At 35.2% G+C, this 21,653-nt stretch overlaps 4 protein-coding genes, 1 long non-coding RNA gene and 1 pseudogene across 7 annotated transcripts; 3 read left to right on the top strand and 3 right to left on the bottom strand.

Moving 5' to 3' along the window:
- The first annotated feature begins 2,539 nt into the window (after nucleotides 1–2,539).
- Nucleotides 2,540–8,652, top strand: LOC121211223 (sorbitol dehydrogenase). Of its 2 annotated transcripts, XM_041083781.1 has the most exons (6): nucleotides 2,540–2,806; nucleotides 2,918–2,983; nucleotides 3,067–3,305; nucleotides 7,593–7,883; nucleotides 7,966–8,153; nucleotides 8,216–8,652. In XM_041083781.1, exons 1-6 carry the CDS (start codon nucleotides 2,698–2,700, stop codon nucleotides 8,406–8,408), a joined length of 1,086 nt encoding a protein of 361 aa, XP_040939715.1. In that variant the 5' UTR covers nucleotides 2,540–2,697; the 3' UTR covers nucleotides 8,409–8,652. The 2 variants fall into 2 exon arrangements, with proteins under 2 accessions (XP_040939715.1, XP_040939714.1); XM_041083780.1 differs by having other exon boundaries at nucleotides 2,542–2,984; nucleotides 3,069–3,305.
- A 170-nt stretch (nucleotides 8,653–8,822) lies between these two features.
- LOC121211220 (sorbitol dehydrogenase) lies at nucleotides 8,823–10,732 on the top strand. Its single transcript, XM_041083779.1, has 6 exons — nucleotides 8,823–9,197; nucleotides 9,357–9,424; nucleotides 9,506–9,742; nucleotides 9,832–10,122; nucleotides 10,191–10,381; nucleotides 10,445–10,732. Exons 1-6 carry the CDS (start codon nucleotides 9,092–9,094, stop codon nucleotides 10,635–10,637), a joined length of 1,086 nt encoding a protein of 361 aa, XP_040939713.1. The 5' UTR covers nucleotides 8,823–9,091; the 3' UTR covers nucleotides 10,638–10,732.
- Nucleotides 10,461–11,910, bottom strand: LOC121211222 (uncharacterized). The gene is made up of 4 exons (XR_005906547.1): nucleotides 11,576–11,910; nucleotides 11,355–11,493; nucleotides 11,160–11,257; nucleotides 10,461–11,071 (listed from the first exon to the last, which is right to left on the bottom strand). It is a non-coding gene; the product is annotated as an uncharacterized lncRNA (long non-coding RNA).
- A 240-nt stretch (nucleotides 11,911–12,150) lies between these two features.
- Nucleotides 12,151–13,908, top strand: LOC121211221 (sorbitol dehydrogenase-like; annotated as a pseudogene).
- LOC121211219 (zinc finger CCCH domain-containing protein 63) lies at nucleotides 13,899–17,003 on the bottom strand. Of its 2 annotated transcripts, none has more exons than XM_041083778.1 (10): nucleotides 16,740–17,003; nucleotides 16,189–16,662; nucleotides 16,009–16,104; nucleotides 15,541–15,630; nucleotides 15,315–15,416; nucleotides 15,065–15,208; nucleotides 14,828–14,947; nucleotides 14,688–14,747; nucleotides 14,342–14,439; nucleotides 13,899–14,252 (listed from the first exon to the last, which is right to left on the bottom strand). In XM_041083778.1, exons 2-10 carry the CDS (start codon nucleotides 16,642–16,644, stop codon nucleotides 14,117–14,119), a joined length of 1,302 nt encoding a protein of 433 aa, XP_040939712.1. In that variant the 5' UTR covers nucleotides 16,645–16,662; nucleotides 16,740–17,003; the 3' UTR covers nucleotides 13,899–14,116. The 2 variants fall into 2 exon arrangements, with proteins under 2 accessions (XP_040939712.1, XP_040939711.1); XM_041083777.1 differs by having other exon boundaries at nucleotides 15,065–15,241; nucleotides 16,740–16,897.
- A 2,173-nt stretch (nucleotides 17,004–19,176) lies between these two features.
- LOC107947280 (ycf20-like protein) lies at nucleotides 19,177–21,362 on the bottom strand. The gene is made up of 2 exons (XM_016881873.2): nucleotides 21,208–21,362; nucleotides 19,177–20,033 (listed from the first exon to the last, which is right to left on the bottom strand). The coding sequence occupies exon 2, from the start codon at nucleotides 19,959–19,961 to the stop codon at nucleotides 19,491–19,493; it is 471 nt and encodes a 156-aa protein (XP_016737362.2). The 5' UTR covers nucleotides 19,962–20,033; nucleotides 21,208–21,362; the 3' UTR covers nucleotides 19,177–19,490.
- Between the last annotated feature and the right edge of the window lie 291 nt (nucleotides 21,363–21,653).

Below are 21,653 nucleotides of genomic sequence, written 5' to 3'. Positions count from 1 at the left end.
TCAGCATTGATAGAATAAATTGAAATGCAAACACTAATTTTAGGCTGAATCCTCATATTCAAAGCTTTTCAACCACATTTTTTTATGCTTGGAAAACTGTTATCAATTGAAAGTATGATAATCAACTCCATTTCTTGTTTAATTTGTCAGCTTAAATGACCAAAAGCAACCGAATTTTTTAAACTATCCTATGCTAGTTGTCTTTAAACTTTTTTAAGCAAGCCCCTCATATTATTAAAACTTACATTTAAGGACATTTAAGGGATATAAATGCTAGGCAATCAATCCCTTATTAATAACTTAAGAGGAACTATACTATTCCTCTAATCTTATACGATCAAGAATGGCCAAACTTCCCATTCCACCATTTCACTATTAATTTTCATTTTAAAGTGATTAAATTTTGCTATTAGTACGTGTACTATCGTAACCCATGGATTTAATCATGTACTTTAATTTAGATATTTTAGTCTCCCTCTTTTTCTTTTTCTTTTTTTTTTTTACATTTTAGAATTTTGAAATTTTAGTCCTAACCAAATGATAGTTATTAATTGCATTAAGTTTTGCTATTTTCAAAAGTCTTACGTGGAAAACGTATTATCATATATGTAATATCATATCAGCTTGCTCTTTTCGCATATTACTCACAAAAAAGCCAATTAATAGATTTAACAATTGTTGTTTGTGTCAAGATTGAAATTTTAAAATTCAAAAAGCATAAGGATTAAGAATGATCATATTGGAAAACGTGGACCGTACCTCTAGCTTTACGCATAGTTTAGGACTAATAGCATAATTTAATCAGACGGATTTAACTGTTATTATTTTTGTTAGGAATAAAATTTTAAAATTAGAAAATATAAAATTAAAATTGACCAAATTAGAGCAAAAAAACTAAATTCACAATTTACACGTAATACATGAACTAATAACATAATTTGACTTAAACTTCAAATTATGGTTTATTAATTTGATACTTACCTTTCTCAAAAATAATCTCAATTCGAATGATGTACTAAAAAAATTACCTATATTTTGGCACATAAAGTTGGAAAAATGGTAATACATGCAGCAGTGCTGAAAAGGCTTAATGGACCTTAACCTATTGTCACCAATGTAAATTGCAAAGTAGCAGCCCATGCGCTGTTTATCCACTTATGGGTTTGTTAATGCGATGGTGGTTCACCAATACATTTGTGTTGATACAGGTATTCAATAAGGAGAATTAACTGACGGAGATAAAAATGTTTCTTCACTTATGATAGGCGAAGAATCGAAATTTAAGTGTTTAAGGAGAAAAAGGAGGATAATACTTAGGGTTTTTCTTGAGAAAGAAGGAGCATTTACAGTCTCTCATGCTCTAGGGTATATATAGAGGAGTCATCTCTCGTCTTGTAGTGCCACATAGCTGATAGTACAGGGTAAGCACGACTGTGTGATCGACTAGGTGTAGGGATGGCAATGGATTGGGATAGAGGCAAATATTGCTAAATCTATCACTGCTCTATAGTTGGCACGTTTTGCTCTACTATTCGTTCCGTTCCATTATGGATATATAATTTTGAAAGCCATAATCATCTCCATGAATGTTGAATCCATCCATCACTACCTCATCTCGCTCCACTTCAACTTAAAATTTGCTACTTATCTTTAATATTTTCAATTTTTTAAAGTCGAATAAATATTTAAATATAATCCTTAAAAAATATATATAGCTTTTTTTATATAATGTCATTACATTTTTAGTTTTTTTAATACTTTATATATATAAATAAAATAATAATTTCATATAGTGAAATGAGTCGAGGTGGGTCAAGAATTACTCTATATCCACAATAAAAATAAAAAATCTATCCCAGTCTCGTCCTATATCCACCCTTTAAAAGAAATTTTTTTCTCTGAACGAATTGATTTAAAATCTATTAAGGAGGTAGAATTTTGTCATTTCTAACTAGGTGGCAAAACCATTACAAGTTGGTTATTATGATATAATGTATTATATTCTATTTTTGAATTAGTACGAAATTATTGCATCCCTATGATCTTAGATTCTCACAAACGAGACGCACAGAATGATCCTATTCTCTAAATTGGTCCCACGAGAGATTGTGTGTGAACCGCTCTTAACTTATCTCTCGCGACGTTTCCTACTTATAACAATCTTGATCTGTTCATTTTGATGGAATTCTAATTACTAACAAAGTAATGAGTCTTATAAGACGATTTTAGTGACAAATGTCGACAAAACTTTAAAGCTGGCCGTATTCAATTTGCTTTCATGGTTTGGTATTAAAATTTTCTTAAAGCAAGAAGGATGCATGTCAAGTAAGAAAAACTATCAAGAATCTGACATAGGCGAGAGAAAGAAATAATCAATATCTGAAGGACGTGAATAACTTTAACGTAAAAAGATATAAAAGATCCATGGTGCATGTCAAACAGATGTCAATTAAAGATGTTAATACACCGACATACAAGTACAACCTAGTATTATTACTACACATGTCATCACCTATTTTCATTTTATGTTTATTACATCACCTGTACAAAAAATCTACAAAAAGACCAGCTGAAAGCAATTATCTCTAAACATTGAATCATTTTCATTCACCTAATTTTCTTCTTAGTTTGTTCTATCTCTACTCGTCGCTAAGCAAAATCCAGTTTGAGTGTTCATTGCAAGGAAAAGCTAGAAAAATGAGTAAAGGAGGGAAATCTGATCAAGAAGAAGGTGAAGAAAACATGGCTGCTTGGCTTTTAGGTCTCAACACCCTCAAAATTCAACCATTCAAGCTCCCTCCTCTTGGTATTTAATAATAACCCTTTGTTCTTTTCATTCTGGGTTCCTTTTAGTTTCTTATATATTTGATTGATTACTTCATTTTGTGGTTGGGGGGGTAAAAATATTTGTTTTAAGGACCCCATGATGTGAGAGTTGGGATGAAAGCTGTTGGTATCTGTGGAAGTGATGTTCATTTTTCAAGGTATATTAATACTTTATATATATATATAAGCGGCTAGTTGCTGGTATATTCTACCCATTACTGCAATTACTGCACCCATCGTAGGCATTGAGGCTTGCGGATTATGTGGTGAAAGAACCAATGGTGATAGGGCATGAGTGTGCTGGGATCATAGAGGAAACTGGAAGTGAAGTGAAGGATTTAGTGCCTGGTGACCGAGTGGCATTGGAACCAGGGATTTCTTGCTGGCGATGTGATCTTTGTAAGGAAGGTCGATACAATTTATGCCCTGATATGAAGTTTTTTGGCCTTCCACCATTTCATGGTTCTCTTGCTCGTCAGGTGAAATATATAAACCTTCATTTCACCCTTGGTGATCTACTCTGTTTACAGAGGTTTATGCTTATATTGAGTTTTTCGTAGTTTAGTCCAAGCAGTTGGTCAAACCTTCTATAATGGTCATTATTATCCCCTATAGGAGTTTTGTCTCTCTCTCCGCTGAGAGCTCTACAGAGTTCATAGAGGGGAGCACCTCGATTGTTTGAAATACTACCTACAAGTTTCACGGATGGTTCAAGTCCCTGTACTTAGTTGTTTTACATAATTAATGTTCCGCACTATACTTGTGAGCCTTGCAGATCATATCTCTAATTTGTGGCACTCTCTTCCCTGAACACTTCAGGGCTCTCGGTGAAAACGGAAGACAAAATCTTGACATGGATAATATCGACCATTATTGGGGGCTCAGCTGGCTGGTTTGTTGCGGAAGCGACGATAATATTAATAACAATATTATCAGAAATATTTAGATAATTATTATGCCAATAATTATACTAAGAAAATTCCCAGTTAAATTGGAGGGGTCACAAATGGTCCCGCTTAAAACTCAACAACTAGACAGAACTCACTTAGATATTTATAGCAATAATAACTAAATAAATATAACCAACATAAAGCTATTAAATAAAAGCAAACAAATAAGAAATAAAATACCAGAGTTTTAACGAGGTTCGGCCAATTTAGCTTACGTCCTCGGACACTACCAAATTAATATTTCCTCTAGAAATATTACAAAGGAGAAGATTTTGGGATGATACAACCAAAGGGGGAGGGGTTCTATATATAACAAACCAAACCCCCTCCCTTTCTATCTTTTCCTAATGTGGGATATTGCCAATATTCAACAAATCTCCACCTTGGCGATATTCCACATCTTCGAACATCTTCTCATAACACTAACTTCAATAGTGTCTTCAAATTTGCAACCAATCGCCTTCTTCCCTTTTGGTAGTTGTGCCAGCTTCCACGTCTTGTTTTTCTCTAGAGATTGCATTTCCTCTTCCATTGCACCTAACCATCTATTATTCTCTAAACTCTGAATGGCTTCGGTGTAAGTGGATGGAATATTATCAACAACTGGAAGTGCATAAGCTACCATGTCAGTGAAACGAGCTGGTTTCTGAATTTCTCGTCTCTGCCTTCTGACTGCAATTGGCTCTGATTGCTGTTGAGGTTCTTGGGTAGAAACCTCTTCCTCATCTGACTCTGCATCTGCCAATGAAGAATCACTAGTGGTACCTTCTGCTGGAATTACCACACTCTGCTCAAACTCCACCTGCTGCGGAGTACACTCCACCTGCTGCGAAGTACTACTCACTCCTTCTGGATTTACCTTATTCAACATGGCAGATTCATGAAAGGTAACATCCCTACTGATTATCGTCTTCTTTGCCTCTAGACACCACAAACGATATCCCTTAACACCAGCATTGAAGCCCATGAATAGAGCCTTCTTTGCTCTTGGATCTAACTTTGATTCTTTCACATGATAATATGCAATAGAACCAAAAATGCGCAAGGTGTCATAATCAGTAGCAGGTTTTCCATACCATTTCTCCAAAGGAGTCTTGCCATTTATAGCAGATGATGGCAAATGATTGATGAGATGTTGAGCGTACATCACAGCCTCAGCCCAAAACTTTCTATCTAATCCAGCATTAGATAACATACATCGAACTTTCTCCACAAGCGTTCGATTCATACGCTCTGCCACCCCATTCTGTTGCGGTGTTCCACCTACGGTGAAGTGCCTTACTATGCCACAATCTTGGCATATCTTCAGGAAAGGATCGCTTTTATATTCTCCACCGTTGTCTGATCGGAGAACCTTAATCTTCCTTCCTGTCTGATTTTCAACTTTAGTTTTCCACTTAAGGAAAACTTCAAGCACCTCATCTTTGTTCTTCATAGGAAACACCCAAACTCGTCTGGAAAAATCATCAATAAAGGTGACAAAATAACGTCTTCCTCCAAGTGATGGAGTCTTGGACGGTCCCCATACATCAGAATGCACATAATCCAGAATACCTTTAGTATTGTGAATCCCAGTGCCAAATTTCACCCTTCGTTGTTTTCCCAGAACACAATGCTCGCAAAATTCAAGTTTGCAAGTCTTTGTACCTTTCAATAATCCTTGCTTGGCTAGAGTTTGCAAGGATTTTTCACCAGCATGGCCCAAACGCATATGCCACAGCTGTGTTGCCTCAGCGTCCTTCTTGGTACTCGAAATTGCTGCTGCTGTTGTCCCGACCACTGTACTACCTTGGTAGTAATACAGATTGTTCTTTCTTATGCCTTTCAACATCACCAATGCTCCTGAAGTTGCTTTAAGAACTCCATCTCGTATTGTCACAACTAGGCCTTTAGATTCTAACGACCCCAAAGAGATGAGATTCTTCTTCAACTTTGGGACATATCGTACATCCCGCAAAATTCTAGTAGATCCATCATGACTCCTCAGTTTAATTGAACCTATCCCGGCTATTTTACATGTGTTATCATTACCCATGTAAACAACCCCTTCATCTAGTTTTTGAAATTCAAAGAACCATTCCCGAATGGGACACATATGATAGGAACAACCAGAATCCATGATCCACTCATCTGCATGTAATGTTGAAGATGTCATACTAAGAGAAAAGTCTGACTCTGCTTCACTATTGCATTCTGCAACATTTGCATCTTGCGGAGTCTTCCCTTTTTTCTTCAATTTTGGACAATCTTTCTTCCAATGTCCTTTTTCTTTGCGAAAGGAACATTCATCTTTGGCAACAACTCGACCTTTGGACTTTCTTCTCTTCCCCTTAGACTGACTTTTCTGACGATCTCTTGTTACCAATGCTTCCACTGCTGCTTCACTTGAACCTTTCAACTTATCCTTTCGGCGTAGTTCATAGCTATACAATGCAGCAGTTACTTCATTGAAAGTTACTTCCGACTTTCCATGAAGTAAAGTAGTTTCAAGGTACTCAAACTCCTCTGGAAGCGATCCCAACAACATTAACGCCAAGTCTTCGTCTTCAAAAGTCACATCCAAATTCAACAAATCAGCCACCAGCTGATTAAAATTGGTAATGTGCTCGTTCATCGTGGTACCAGGAACATAATTGAAACGAAACAGTCTTTTCTTCATATGCAACTTATTTTGACTGTTCTTCTTCAAGAATTTCTCCTCCAATGCTTTCCACAATTTACTTGCAGAAGTCTCTTTACTGAATATATACTTCTGCTCTCTGGAAAGACATGATCGAATTGTACCACATGCCAATCGGTTGATGGTCTTCCATTCTTTATCATCAACCCCTTCTGGTTTTTCTTCCTCAATGGCAATATCTAGACCCTGTTGAAATAGGGCATCTAGAAGCTCACTTTGCCACATGCCGAAATGACCTGTTCCATCAAAAATTTCCACTACAAATCTCGTATTTGCAGTTCCAATCCTCGGCAAAATGTACGAAGTGGAAGTTGTTGATATGGATGGTTTTTCTTCTGTCATTTTTGCCATAGCTTCTACTTAATAGCCACCAAATGCAGAATACCCACAAGCTTTAGGAAATGTTTCTGATGTGTAAGATCAGACTAAGCTGCAAACACAGAGCATACTACAAAACCTTGGCTCGGATACCAATTGTTGCGGAAGCGACGATAATATTAATAACAATATTATCAGAAATATTTAGATAATTATTATGCCAATAATTATACTAAGAAAATTCCCAGTTAAATTGGAGGGGTCACAAATGGTCCCGCTTAAAACCCAACAACTAGACAGAACTCACTTAGATATTTATAGCAATAATAACTAAATAAATATAACCAACATAAAGCTATTAAATAAAAGCAAACAAATAAGAAATAAAATACCAGAGTTTTAACGAGGTTCGGCCAATTTAGCTTACGTCCTCGGACACTACCAAATTAATATTTCCTCTAGAAATATTACAAAGGAGAAGATTTTGGGATGATACAACCAAAGGGGGAGGGGTTCTATATATAACAAACCAAACCCCCTCCCTTTCTATCTTTTCCTAATGTGGGATATTGCCAATATTCAACATGGTTATCCTGTGGACTACTTGGAAGACTTCTCTTAAAGGAGTTGTCCCAAGAGCACTTAAGGGCAGGCAGGGGTCTGACACCTAAAAGGCAGAATTTGTATTTTAGCCCCTCTAAAATTCAAAAAATTATAAATCAATATATGATAAAACTGCACTTTGCCTAGGTCCACCCTCAACACCTAAGTACAAAACTGACTAACTAGTGTATAAATTGATTTTTTTTTCAATGTAGATAGTGCATCCTGCATATCTGTGTTTCAAACTGCCAGACAATGTGAGCTTGGAAGAAGGGGCTTTGTGTGAGCCCTTAAGTGTAGCGGTTCATGCTTGTCGCCGAGGTAATATCAGTCCCGAGACCAACGTGTTGGTCATGGGAGCAGGACCTATAGGTCTCGTTACACTACTAGCAGCTCGTGCTTTTGGAGCACCAAGAATCGTCAACGTAGACGTGGACGGCAATCGACTATCAGTCGCTAAAGAACTAGGTGCTGATGGAGTTGTTCAAGTCTCAACTAATATGCAGGTCCATATCATCAAATTTTATGATATATATGTATAACATCAAATGGATCTTATCACATCACTTACTTTTTAGATTGTTTTAGGACATACCCAAAGAAGTTGAAACAATATGTAATGTGATGGGAGCAAAAGTGGATGTAAGCTTTGACTGTGCAGGCCTTAGCAAAACCATGTCGACTGCACTGAGTGTAACTCGAGCTGGTGGCAAGGTTTGCCTTGTGGGATTAGGCCATAACGAGATGACTGTCCCACTCACACCTGCTGCCGCTAGGTACTTATTTCAATAATTGATTTACTTAACTGGTGTTGAAAATTAACCAGGATTTATTGCAGGGAAGTTGATGTTATTGGGGTATTTCGGTATAAGAACACCTGGCCTTTATGCATTGAGCTTCTAAGAAGTGGTAAGATCGATGTGAAGCCATTGATAACCCACAGGTTTGGGTTTTCTCAGAAAGAGATTGAAGAAGCTTTTGAAACCAGTGCTGGTGGTGGCAATGCCATTAAGGTCATGTTCAATCTGTGATATTCAACAAGATTAAAGATGCTAATAAAACAGTGGCATGTATAACCTCTGGCAGTATATGTAATAAATTTGATGTTTCAGTACCCTAAGATGAGCTTGTTGCTATTTGAATTCAGTGCAAATTATTAGACCAGATTATGTCAATGGTGTCAATTATCAATCCTCTTTGTAAACCAGCAAACTCATTGATGTAACATAATAAATAATATGGTCCAAATAGAAAATGTAAACATAATTTGTTTAATATTAGGTGTTGGATTAATTTTTTTATTTAAAAAATGAATATTTTTTTTTGAAAATTTTATCATTTTAATTAAAGAGATTAATTTATTAATTTTTAAAAGAATAAAATATAATTTAATTCTTAAATGGTATTTTACTTTAAATATCTCCTATAAAAAAAATGGTGTGCATGTGAAGCGGATGTCACCAATTTTACCACACGTCATACTCAGCTTATCAGCAAGTTTCAATCTATATTTATCCATTTTCCAAAGCTACAAAAGAAGGGATCAGCTGAAGACAAATTACCTATAGAAAAAATCAAGTGATTAATAATTCCTGGTCCATATTACAAGATTAGATATTATTCTTGGTTGCTCCATATAATTCAAGCATAAAAATCTATTATTTGCTAAACAGACATCAGTTTGTGAGTGTCCATCACAAGGAAAAGCAAAAGAATGGGTAAAGGAGGGAAATCTCATCAAGAAGGTGAAGAAAACATGGCTGCTTGGCTTGTGGGTCTTAACACCCTCAAAATTCAACCTTTCAAGCTCCCTCCTCTTGGTATAACCCTTCGTTTTTCATTTTGGGTTCTTCTAGTTTGTTCCATTTATGGAGTTTATGAATTATCATTATGGTTTCAGATAAACCTTTTCTTTTTTTTTTTTTTTCTTATATATTGATTGATCACTTCTGTTTTTGTTGTGGGTGAATATAATTAAGGACCCCATGATGTAAGAGTTAGGATGAAAGCTGTTGGCATCTGTGGAAGTGATGTTCACTTTCTCAAGGTATGTTCTACTTGTATCCTTGTAACCATATGTATATAAATATATGACCTTGTTTAACCCCGTGTATGTGTGTGTGTGTAGACACTGAGGCTTGCAGATTTTGTGGTGAAAGAACCAATGGTGATAGGGCATGAGTGTGCTGGGATCATAGAGGAGATTGGAAGTGAAGTCAAGAATTTAGTGCCTGGTGACCGAGTGGCATTGGAACCAGGGATTGGTTGCTGGCGATGTGATCTTTGCAAGGAAGGTCGATACAATATATGCCCTGATATGAAGTTTTTCGCCACTCCACCGGTTCACGGTTCTCTTGCCCGTCAGGTGAACCTATAAAGCTGCAATTTCAGCCTTGGTTCTGCTCTGTTTATCCATATGACTAATAGTGTACAAGATTATTATTTTCAATGTAGGTAGTGCATCCTGCAGACCTGTGTTTCAAGCTGCCAGACAATCTAAGCTTGGAAGAAGGAGCTATGTGTGAGCCCTTAAGTGTAGCGGTTCACGCTTGTCGCCGAGCTAATATCGGTCCAGAAACCAATGTGTTGGTCATGGGAGCAGGACCAATAGGTCTCGTTACACTTCTGGCAGCTCGTGCTTTCGGGGCACCTAGAATTGTCGTTGTAGACGTGGACGACTATCGACTATCTGTTGCTAATAACCTCGGTGCCGATGGAGTTGTTAAAGTCTCAACAAATATGCAGGTCCATATCATCAAGTTTTATGAGATATATATAATTAAATCATTGTCTGACTTTTAAAATGGTTTCAGGACATACCCCAAGAAGTTGAAAGAATATGTGAAATGATGGGAGCAGTAGGAGTGCATGTAACCTTTGACTGTGCAGGCTTTAACAAAACAATGTCGACTGCTTTGAGTGCCACTCGAGCCGGTGGCAGGGTTTGCCTTGTTGGATTAGGCCATAACGAGATGACCGTCCCACTTACACCAGCTGCTGCTAGGTACTTATTTCAATGATTCATTTACTTGACTGTTGCCTGAAAATTAACCAGGATTGATTGCAGGGAGGTTGATATTATTGGGATATTCCGGTATAAGAACACTTGGCCTTTGTGCATTGAGCTTCTAAGAAGTGGTAAGATTGATGTGAAGCCATTGATAACTCACAGGTTCGGGTTTTCCCAGAAAGAGGTTGAAGAAGCTTTTGAAACTAGTGCTCGCGGTGGCGATGCCATTAAGGTCATGTTCAACCTGTGACTTTCAACAAGATAAAAACATAGTGGAAACTATCTATATGCTGGACTCTTGTTATAAACTCTGACTGTATATGTAATAAAGTTGATGGTTTTGAACTTTGATGCGTATTCTTATTGAAGCATTTGGTGAAATTAGGGTAACTAGTTCATACAATTACTCTTAAATGATCTATTATGCTATAAAAGGTGGAACCCAAAATTTTCACTGTGAAAGACTTACCTGAAAGGATGAAAAAATATAAAATAATTACCACCAAAAAATTACAGGAGAATGAATGTCTTATGAAATGGTGCAAGGCAATCAAGTTGAAGCAACTGGCTCTGCCCATTTCCACACTTTAAAACCAGATCCGTCGCCGGTGAAAAAGAGGCCACTAGGCCCTACTTCGATGGCTCGAATCTCCTGCTTAGCAAAAATTTTACCCCTCGGAGAACCTTCAATCATAAAGGAAAAAAGGGTATTTTCATAAGCAGTATGAATTGACAAAAGAGATGCAAAACAATATGTGCATTAAGAACGTACGACGGCAGCTCATAAAGCCGGACATAATTGTCGTTGCATGCACACAAGAAGACCGGCTTGGATTCTAAGTCGTGCATCCCACGAAGATTAAGCATGCCCTGGAAACAGCAGCCAAAAACGGTTCAAGTGTTGAACATTTAACAAGACTCTAGGAAATAGAATCAAAATGCTCAAGGAACCGGTATCCTCTTTTACATGCCGTTCTGCCAAAAACCTTGCCCCATGAGGGTATCTTCGAAAACTCAAATGCAGAGCATGAAGATCTCCCAGGTTTCCATTCTTCGTTGTGAGTGTATGTTACTCCCAGGTTTCCATTCTCAGTAGCCACCCATACCTGCAAAGAATAAACAAGTAAATCCAAACAATCTAGCTTTAATGGAAGGGAAAAAATAACAAAATAAAAAAGAAGCACCAACTTTTATTGTTTGGTCCAATGAACAAGATAAAAGAAACTGATCCCAGCAAAGCAAGGACATAACAACATTAGTATGCTCTGTTAGAGTCTGTAGGCGTTGCAAAGTTTCCAAACTCCAGACCTGAAAGAAGAATAATGATAATCATGTCGGAAAAAAAGATAATCCATTAGCAAGTCATACTATTAAAACTACAATATTGATCAGGAATATTCAAATATTTTAACTAAAACAACTGTACCCTTATAGAATGGTCCATATCATGATATATTAGGTGTTGGATTAATTTTTTTATTTAAAAAATAAATAAATTATATTTTTGAAAATATTATGATTTTAATTAAAGAGATTAAATTAATAATTTTTAAAAGGATAAAATATAATTTAATTCCTAAATGGTATTTTACTTTAGATATCTCCTATAAAAAAAAATGGTGTGCATGTGAAGCGGATGTCACCAATTTTGCCACACGTCATACTCAGCTTATCACTAATTTTATGTTTATCCATTTTCAAAAGCTACAAAAGAAGGGATCAGCTGGAGACAAATTACCTATAGAAAAAAATCAAGTGATTAATAATTCCTGGTCCATATTGAAAGATTAGATATTATCCTTGGTTGCTCCATATAATCCAAGCATAAAAATCTATTATTTGCTAAACAGACATCAGTTTGTGAGTGTCCATCACAAGGAAAAGCAAAAGAATGGGTAAAGGAGGAAATCTCATCAAGAAGGTGAAGAAAACATGGCTGCTTGGCTTGTGGGTCTTAACACCCTCAAAATTCAACCTTTCAAGCTCCCTCCTCTTGGTATAACCCTTCGTTTTTCTTTTCGAGTTTTTCTAGCTTGTTCCAGTTATGGAGTTTATGAATTATCATTCTGGTTTCAGATAAACATTAGTTTTTTTGTTTCTTATATATTGATTGATCACTTCTGTTTTTGTTGTGGGTGAATAAAATTAAGGACCCCATGATGTAAGAGTTAGAATGAAAGCTGTTGGCATCTGTGGAAGTGATGTTCACTTTCTCAAGGTATTTTCTACATGTATCCTTGTAACCGTATTGTATATAAATATATATGACCTTGTTTAACCCCGTGTGTGTGTGGAGACACTGAGGCTTGCAGATTTTGTGGTGAAAGAACCAATGGTGATAGAGCATGAGTGTGCTGGGATCATAGAGGAGATTGGAAGTGAAGTCAAGAATTTGGTGCCTGGTGACCGAGTGGCATTGGAACCAGGGATCAGTTGCTGGCGATGTGATCTTTGCAAGGAAGGTCGATACAATATATGCCCTGATATGAAGTTTTTCGCCCTTCCACCGGTTCATGGTTCCCTTGCCCGTCAGGTGAACCTATAAAGCTGCAATTTCAGCCTTGGTTCTACTCTGTTTATCCATATGACTAATAGTGTACAAGATTATTATTTTCAATGTAGGTAGCGCATCCTGCACACCTGTGTTTCAAGCTGCCAGACAATCTAAGCTTGGAAGAAGGAGCTATGTGTGAGCCCCTGAGTGTAGCGGTCCACGCTTGTCGCTGAGCTAATATCGGTCCAGAAACCAATGTGTTGGTCATGGGAGCAGGGCCAATAGGTCTTGTTACACTTCTGGCAGCTCATGCTTTCGGGGCACCTAGAGTTGTCGTTGTAGATGTCGATGACTATCAACTATCTGTTGCTAATAACCTCGGTGCCGATGGAGTTGTTAAAGTCTCAACTAATATACAGGTCCATATCATCAATTTATGAGATATATGTAATTAAATCATTGTCTGACTTTTAAAATGGTTTCAGGACATACCCGAAGAAGTTGAAAGAATATGTGAAGTGATGGGAGCAGTAGGAGTGCATGTAACCTTTGACTGTGCAGGCTTTAACAAAACAATGTCGACTGCTTTGAGTGCCACTCGAGCCGGTGGCAGGGTTTGCCTTGTTGGATTAGGCCATAACGAGATGACCGTCCCACTTACACCAGCTGCTGCTAGGTACTTATTTCAATGATTCATTTACTTGACTGTTGCCTGAAAATTAACCAGGATTGATTGCAGGGAGGTTGATATTATCGGGATATTCCGGTATAAGAACACTTGGCCTTTGTGCATTGAGCTTCTAAGAAGTGGTAAGATCGATGTGAAGCCATTGATAACTCACAGGTTCGGGTTTTCCCAGAAAGAGGTTGAAGAAGCTTTTGAAACTAGTGTTCGCGGTGGTGATGCCATTAAGGTCATGTTCAACCTGTGACTTTCAACAAGATAAAAACATAGTGGAAACTATCTATATGATGGACTCTTGTTATAAACTCTGACTGTATATGTAATAAAGTCGATGGTTTTGAACTTTGATGCGTATTCTTATTCAAGCATTTGGTGAAATTAGGGCAACTAGTTCATACAATTACTCTTAAATGATCTATTATGCTATAAAAGGTGGAACCCAAAATTGTTTTCACCATGAAAGACTTACCTGAAAGGATGAAAAAATATAAAATAATTAACACCAAAAAATTGCAGGAGGATGAATGTGTTATGAAATGGTGCAAGGCAATCAAGTTGTAGCAACTGGCTCCGCCCATTTCCACACTTTAAAACCAGTTCCGTCGCCAGTGAAAAAGAGGCCACTAGGCCCTACTTCGATGGCTCGAATCTCCTGCTTAGCAAAAATTCTACCCCTCTCGGAGAACCTTCAATCATAAAGGAAAAAAAGGGTATTTTCATAAGCAGTATGAATTGACAAAAGAGATGCAAAACAATATGTGCATTAAGAACGTACGACGGCAGATCATAAAGCCGGACATAATTGTCATTGCATGCACACAACAAGACTGGCTTGGATTCTAAGTCGTGCATCCCACGAAGATTAAGCAGGCCCTGGAAACAACAGCCAAAAACGGTTCAAGTGTTGAACATTCAACAAGACTCTAGGAAATAGAATCAAAATACTCAAGGAACTGGTATCCTCTTTTACATGCCGTTCTGCCAAAAACCTTGCCCCATGAGGGTAACTTCGAAAACTCAAATGCAGAGCATGAAGATCTCTCTCTCAAAACCCTTTTGTTCTTAGAACTAAATGGCACTAAATCAAAATACGGCATGCATGATATATTAATACAACATACATGTTCTTCGTTGTGAGTGTATGTTACTTCCAGGTTTCCATTCTCAGAAGCCACCCATACCTGCAAAGAATAAACAAGTATATCCAAATAATGTAGCTTTAGGAAGGGAAAAAATAACAAAATAAAAAAGAAACACTAACTTTTATTGTTTGGTCCAATGAACAAGATAGAAGAAACTGATCCCAGCAAAGCAAGGACATAACAACATTAGTATGCTCTGTTAGAGTCTGTAGACATTGCAAAGTTTCCAAACTCCAGACCTGAAAGAAGAATAATGATAATAATGTCGGTAAAAATGATAACCCATTAGCAATTCATACCATTAAAACTACAATATTGATCAGGAATATCAAATATTTTAACTAAAACAATTGTACCTTTATAGAATGGTCCATGGAACCTGAATATAGTCTGTTAGCTCCAACCATTAATGATACAACAGGAAGGGTATGACCTTTGAGTGATGCTGCCGGTTCAAAGCTATTGGTGACGGCATTAAATTTCCAAGCCAATATACCTTCCTGCAGAAAACCGATGATTGAAGGTGACTGACCCTACACATTGAACAACAAGAAATTCCAAATGAAATAAACAAAACGAGACCAAAACTACTATTCTAATTATCACCTGTGTACCAGCAAAGAGCAAACCATTCCCGACAATCATAGCATAAACTTGCCCAGCAGGTCCACTAAGACTGAACTCTTGGTTAGTTTGTGTGTTCCATGCCTGCAATATGATCATCGTTGAGTTGAGACCAGCAATGGGGAAAAACATTGTTCTTCTAAGTACAAACCAGTTAACAATGTGACAAAGAAGAAACAACTGGTAGAGATGTTCCTGAACCTTATACCTTGACAGCGTTTGGTATGCCAACAAACAACCAAAGGCCTTCACTGATCATGCAACCCACTTCACCACCAAGATTAATCACACCCGTACACTACAGAAAAAAGTGTATGATCAATACTCAAAAGTAATTTTCATCTGTAAGTGACTCTTCATTTACTTTCAAGTCATAATTTTTTGGAAGTTTACAAGTACAGTACAATCAAGTTACATGTAAAAATAAGTCCAAGTAAGGCAATCAGCATGATCCCTTGGTGTTCAGAAATTTAGTGATTCCATAGAAACATAAGATAGCAGGCTTTAAGTTATCTAATAACTCGATCACACAGCATAAACATTGACTATTTCCAAACATTTTAAAGATTGATCTAAGTTATAAAACATAAATAAATTTCTTTTCTTTTTATTCCCAATATACTAAAATCTAAATTAAAACGCCAAAATAGAATAAAGAAACAAAGTATATCACAACCTGACCAGAGTTGGCATCCCAAGCCCTCAACGTCTCATCTTTACTCCCTGTAAAAAGCTTATCCATACCTGCTGGCAACACAATTCCACTGAGAAGCTGTTCACAAAATAAAACCCATCATCATCATCATGCTATGATACTTCCAAGAATTAACACCAAAGAAGGGGGAAAAAAACTTACTTTCTGGTGCCCATCAAGGTGATTCAACATGCTAAAACCTTCACCTAAACTCCATGAATGTAAAAACCTACACTTGTCTCCGAAAGTACAGTTCCCTTGCACCCAATAATTACATACTTTCTCTGTTTTTCTAACCACCTTATTATTAGCTCCCATTCTCCCCCAACTATTATTATGATTATTTTTGAAGTTCGGGCCTCGTCGTTGAGCCGAACCCGAGAATCTGGAATCATCAGCGAAGCGTTTGGGAGCACCCGATCCGTTAGCGGTGGAGGAGGAGGAGGCGGCGGCGGCGGAGCCCGAAGGATGAGACGGTTCGCTGTGCAAGAAAGAGCAAGGAAAACGGGTACACTTACCGGCCCGCCAATGGAAACAAACTTTCTGGTTTTTAGAAGAGTCTGTTCCATGCCGGTTGAAGACACGCTTATTATTGCCGGCGCCGCCATCTAAATCCATTGTCGCAAGTAAATAACACTGGATTGAAAGGAAGAAGCTTCAGTTTTAGCTGAGTTTGAGAATATGATCGAGAAAGAGGTAGCCGGAATCCTAACCTGAAAGGAGTCCGATCACGGCGGACGATGCACCGATTTAGAAGGTGAAACGAAGAGAATATGCTTTAGGATATGGCTGCTGCCTTCGGGTCCGTACGGCAGCAGATTTCATTTACCGTTCTAATTAATTATCAATAGGTTATTAAGAAATGTATGCAAAGTAAAAAACTTAATTATAAATAAAATTAATTTTATGCTTTCGTATTTTTTATTTTTCATAAAATTAAAATATTTTTTTTGGGGGGGGGGGAGGGAATTTTACGTGATTTATCTATGGGAACAAAGTTTACATTTTAATACATATTGATACGTACTTTTTTTTTATTACATTTACTTTTACGTATAATTATTGATTCAAAAAAAATCCTTTATATGTTGAATAGAATCTCATCTAGTATATACTTTATTGTTATTTATAAAATATAATTATATATTAAAAGCAAAGGTAAAATTATTACTGAGATCCTTGTATCAGAAGTTAAATTATATTTTTCTCTCAATTAAAAAATAGATAAATTAATCTTTATAATTAGACTAAATAATAAATTAATCATTATATTAAAAATTTCACTCGTTTCTACTATTAAAGGCAAATTCACATACATCAGAATGAGTACACATGACATTTATCTAGTTATTTTGTTAACTATTCCAATTTTTAACACTATAAATTAATGAAAATTTTAACAGAAAAAACTAATTTATCTATTTTTAAGTGGATGGGTAAAATAATTCCTAAATTTTACATAATTACGGGAATGAAAAAAATCAAATTATCACCCATTCTATTATTATTTTTATTTTCTAAAATTGCAAGGCAAATAAAACATACAACCCATTATTAATTCCATACTTATCTCTCTTTTTTTTGGTTCATATTTATTCCATGCTTATCACATTCTTTATTTAGACGTTTCCAATATCTATATTACTTATTAATATATTTCTAATTCATGATTAGGATTTAAACACTATAGATGTATTGACTAAAAAATAAAAACAAGAATAAATGTATTGGTTGAAAATAAAATTATATATTTTAATATATAGGTTTGACTTAATTTTTATTTATTTATTTCTTGACTTAATCATATAATTAGTTATATATTTGATAATTCATTTGAATTAATGAATGAAAGTTGCTATCTATTTATATTAGATTGATACCCACTTTATGTGGTGGGAAAAAATTTAAAATTATATTTATTAAAAGTTGTCGATTGAATTTTAATTTAGTTAATATAAATATTGTTGTCATTATAGAATGACGTAAGCTCGTGTGTATTAAAACACATTTATTACTTATTCCTTAATTTAAGAAATGAAAAAGAGTAATGAATAATTTTAAATATTATATTAAAAATCAAATAATTTTTATTTGAATGGAAAAATTTAAAATTTAAAATACCAAGCATCAATTTAATTAAAAATATTAAAAAAATCTTCTTTATATAAAATAAATTATAATATTATGAAAATGTTATGTAAGATTAATAAAAACTTATTTATAATAAATTTTCAACTTAAATCGTTAGAATTTTATAAACTTTTAAGTTTATCATAACCAAAGCTTATTTGATTTTCATATATAGTTTAATATATAGTGTAAATTACACACATTATTAAACTATTAGCGAGTTTAAATTTTAATTACAAAATGATCACTCAACTATTTAAAAGTTTTTATTTAAGTCACTAGACCGTCAAGTTTTTTTCTTTTTTTTTTTAATTTAGCTAGAGAGCTCCAAGCAATGATTCGACAATTAGTATAGTGAATCAACACCTATTAACAAATAGAAGAACATGGTGTCGAAAATCGAAGAAGAAAGTTGTTCAAATGTTGATCTGCAAATTCGTAACGTACAAAACTGTTTCATGAAAAAAAACTAGATTATACAAGAGAAGAGGAAGAAGTGCCTTCAATTGGTACAGATGGTGCAAATAAAGAAGCCCATATAGCAACGATTTTAATAACCCAATGACTTAAATGAAAACTTTTAATAATTCAATAACTATTTCATAATTGTTTGAAGTTAATTGACTAAAATATAAATTATTAATAGTTTAATGACATTGAGTATAATTTATGGATCATGGATCATGATGTATGACATGTGCATGATGCTAAAAAAAATGTCATTAATCACCTATTAAAAATAATAATATGCCCCAACTCGAAAAAATGTCATAAATTACTAATGAAGATCAAAGAAACAAAATTTTGGGAACTGGCATACATGAATTATCAAAAACCACTCTTATAATATTCATTGGCACATAACAGTGCTTAAAATTTAAATAAATCATGGAAACTTACTTGGGTTATTTATGCCAAAACCATTAACGAAACCAACCATATTCCATGGAACTAACTATTAAGCAGTTTTTGCCTCTATGGCACATATCTTTATATAATTATAAGCTTCATCTTTAACAGTTTCAAGAAAAGTAGGATGTGGAATTATGCCAAACCCAAAGTAAGCAACTGCAGTTTCTCCGTGTAAGTCCCCGGAACGGGGAAAAACCCACATCCGATTCATTACAATAGTTACTAAGAGAGAACTATGTCTGATATCAAAAGTTACTAGCTTCACAACAAGACAATTAAGGTAATATAATACATCAAATCATTTGGTGTGCGAGTTAGATTCACCAACATGTGAGGAAAGAATAGACCAAAATGAATATAGTAAAAATGGGAAATTTGCAAAGTTTATAAACTCGAAATTTGTCAAAATAAACAGGGTATAATCAACTGGCAAGCTTAAAAGCATCAATGAAAAGTCCATAGGTGAAACCCATCTTGAAATTGTTGAGAAGAGCAATGGGGAATGTTACCTTTGGACGGCTGTAATAAAACCTTGTTACATACTCCGTCAGTAGCACGCATATTACCGCTGCGATCACATCGTTTACTCCTAAAGCTCCAAAGGACAAAGAGATTGTTTGTGCAACATAAAAACCTCCCAACAAGGAGATTCCACCAAAAAGTGCCCTTCGAGAAGGACTTCGAAAGTAGTTCCTAGAAATATCTGGTACAAGCCTTATGATGTCAACCAATCTTCGAGGACCCCCATTCTCTTGCACGGCTCGGATGTTAAGAAACCCGGGTGATGATCGTGAAATAAAAGACTTTCTACATGGAAGTCTAGTTTGAGGACTCAAACCGAATTTGAAGCTTACAGAAATGAAACTCATAAGTGCTGTTTGTGGTTTATTCATCAAACTATTCGAAAAGGGTCAGCTAGAATGCCTCTCTTGGAAAATAGGTAGATGACAAGGTCGAAGGCGAACCTATGGACACAAAATACAAAAGCAAGCAAAGTTACAAAAGCAGCCATGAAGAGTGTGATCTGCAAGCATCCAACAAATGTGCTGAAACAATCCATCGCATTTCAAATACAAATTGTGTTTTGGAAAGGTAAAAGTACTACAGAAACCCTGTATTAAAAGTCGGATTGCATTTTGCCATCTCTACTAAAAAAATGGGCAAATTAGACTTATAAATTAGATCAAAGAATAAAATGGTCATTTTGTTAAAAAATTTATTCATTTTTACTGTTAAAAATTGGTCCTTATAAGTCAGCATGAGATACAAATGGCACGCCACGTGTCACTGCCCGGTTTTTCGTTTTAACCGTACAAATAGATAAATTTTTAATTGAAATGACCAATTTACTCTTTGATCTAATATACAATGACTAATTTACCTTTTTTTAGTAGGGGGAAAAATACAATCTAACTTCTAGTACAGAAGCCTCCACGGCACTTTTACTATTTCACAAGGCATCTATGAAATCCTTTCAGGTCATTAGGAGCATCCAATTTAACCTCTAGGCCAAAAAAATAATAAAAAAAAAAACTATCATCCTTCACCTATATGATCACATGATCCAGCCAACTCTTTTTACTTTTCAACTCATAAGTGAATAGAAACTCATCTAACTACAAAAATACTCTGTCTATATTGGCATAATGGTTCAGTTAATTTCTTCTCCAACAAACAGTAAACAAAAACGATTCAATTTCAATGACAAAACCCATTCCCCAAATCACATCTAAACCTTACCAAACTGTAAATAAATAAAAAACAGATTTTATGCTTATTTTTATTAACTATTTACTATGTAAAACACTCCATTAACATTAAAATCACTTTTTTTTTTCTTTTGAGAAGTAAAATTCAAATACTTAAATTGCTTTTTCTAATCGAATCAGCGAATGAAGTCAATAATTGCAGTTTCAATACTAAACTTCGACTGAACCTTGCAATATTCAACTTGAGCTAATTTTAAATCTATTCTGGAAACCCAGAAATAATCACCAATTAAAGGAAGAAAAACAAAAACAAAATCCCCATTTCCACAAAGTTGCTAATCGTATGCCGCTAACTTAGATTGTGAGAGAGAAATCTCAAAGTTTCAAGGTCTTCGTATGATTAATTAAGCCATGGTTAAAGAGAGTTTACCTATGAATCGAAACCCAGACGATTTAGAAGCTCCATTGCTGCAATTTGCGGCGGGTTTTTTTCTTTTTGGGAATGTTTTTTCCTTGTTTGAGGAAATAGCTAAACTATTGGAGAGAGAGGTGGTAATTAGACGAGATTGGATAATTTCGATACCAGTCCTGCAATTTTGAATTTATTTTTTTGGATTTCTTTTAAATATAAAAAATTTAAAAGTTTTTGGATTTTTTTGAAAAAATAAAAATTTTTGTGATTTGCGTTCTGAGGATCGGGTTTTATTAAATTTGTAAGATGGAATTTATATTTTAGTTAGATTTGTTAAAATATTAAATTTTAAAAAGTAATTTTTTTAACAAATAATTTGGATTTAAATTGATTTTATTTAAACATTTATAAATATGGATGAACAATTTAAAGATAATATTATGGATCGGACTTAGATATATTAT

This window comes from Gossypium hirsutum, chromosome A12, assembly GCF_007990345.1.
Source record: "Gossypium hirsutum isolate 1008001.06 chromosome A12, Gossypium_hirsutum_v2.1, whole genome shotgun sequence".
Classification (NCBI taxonomy): domain Eukaryota; kingdom Viridiplantae; phylum Streptophyta; class Magnoliopsida; order Malvales; family Malvaceae; genus Gossypium; species Gossypium hirsutum.
This window is presented reverse-complemented; position numbering and strand designations above follow the sequence as displayed.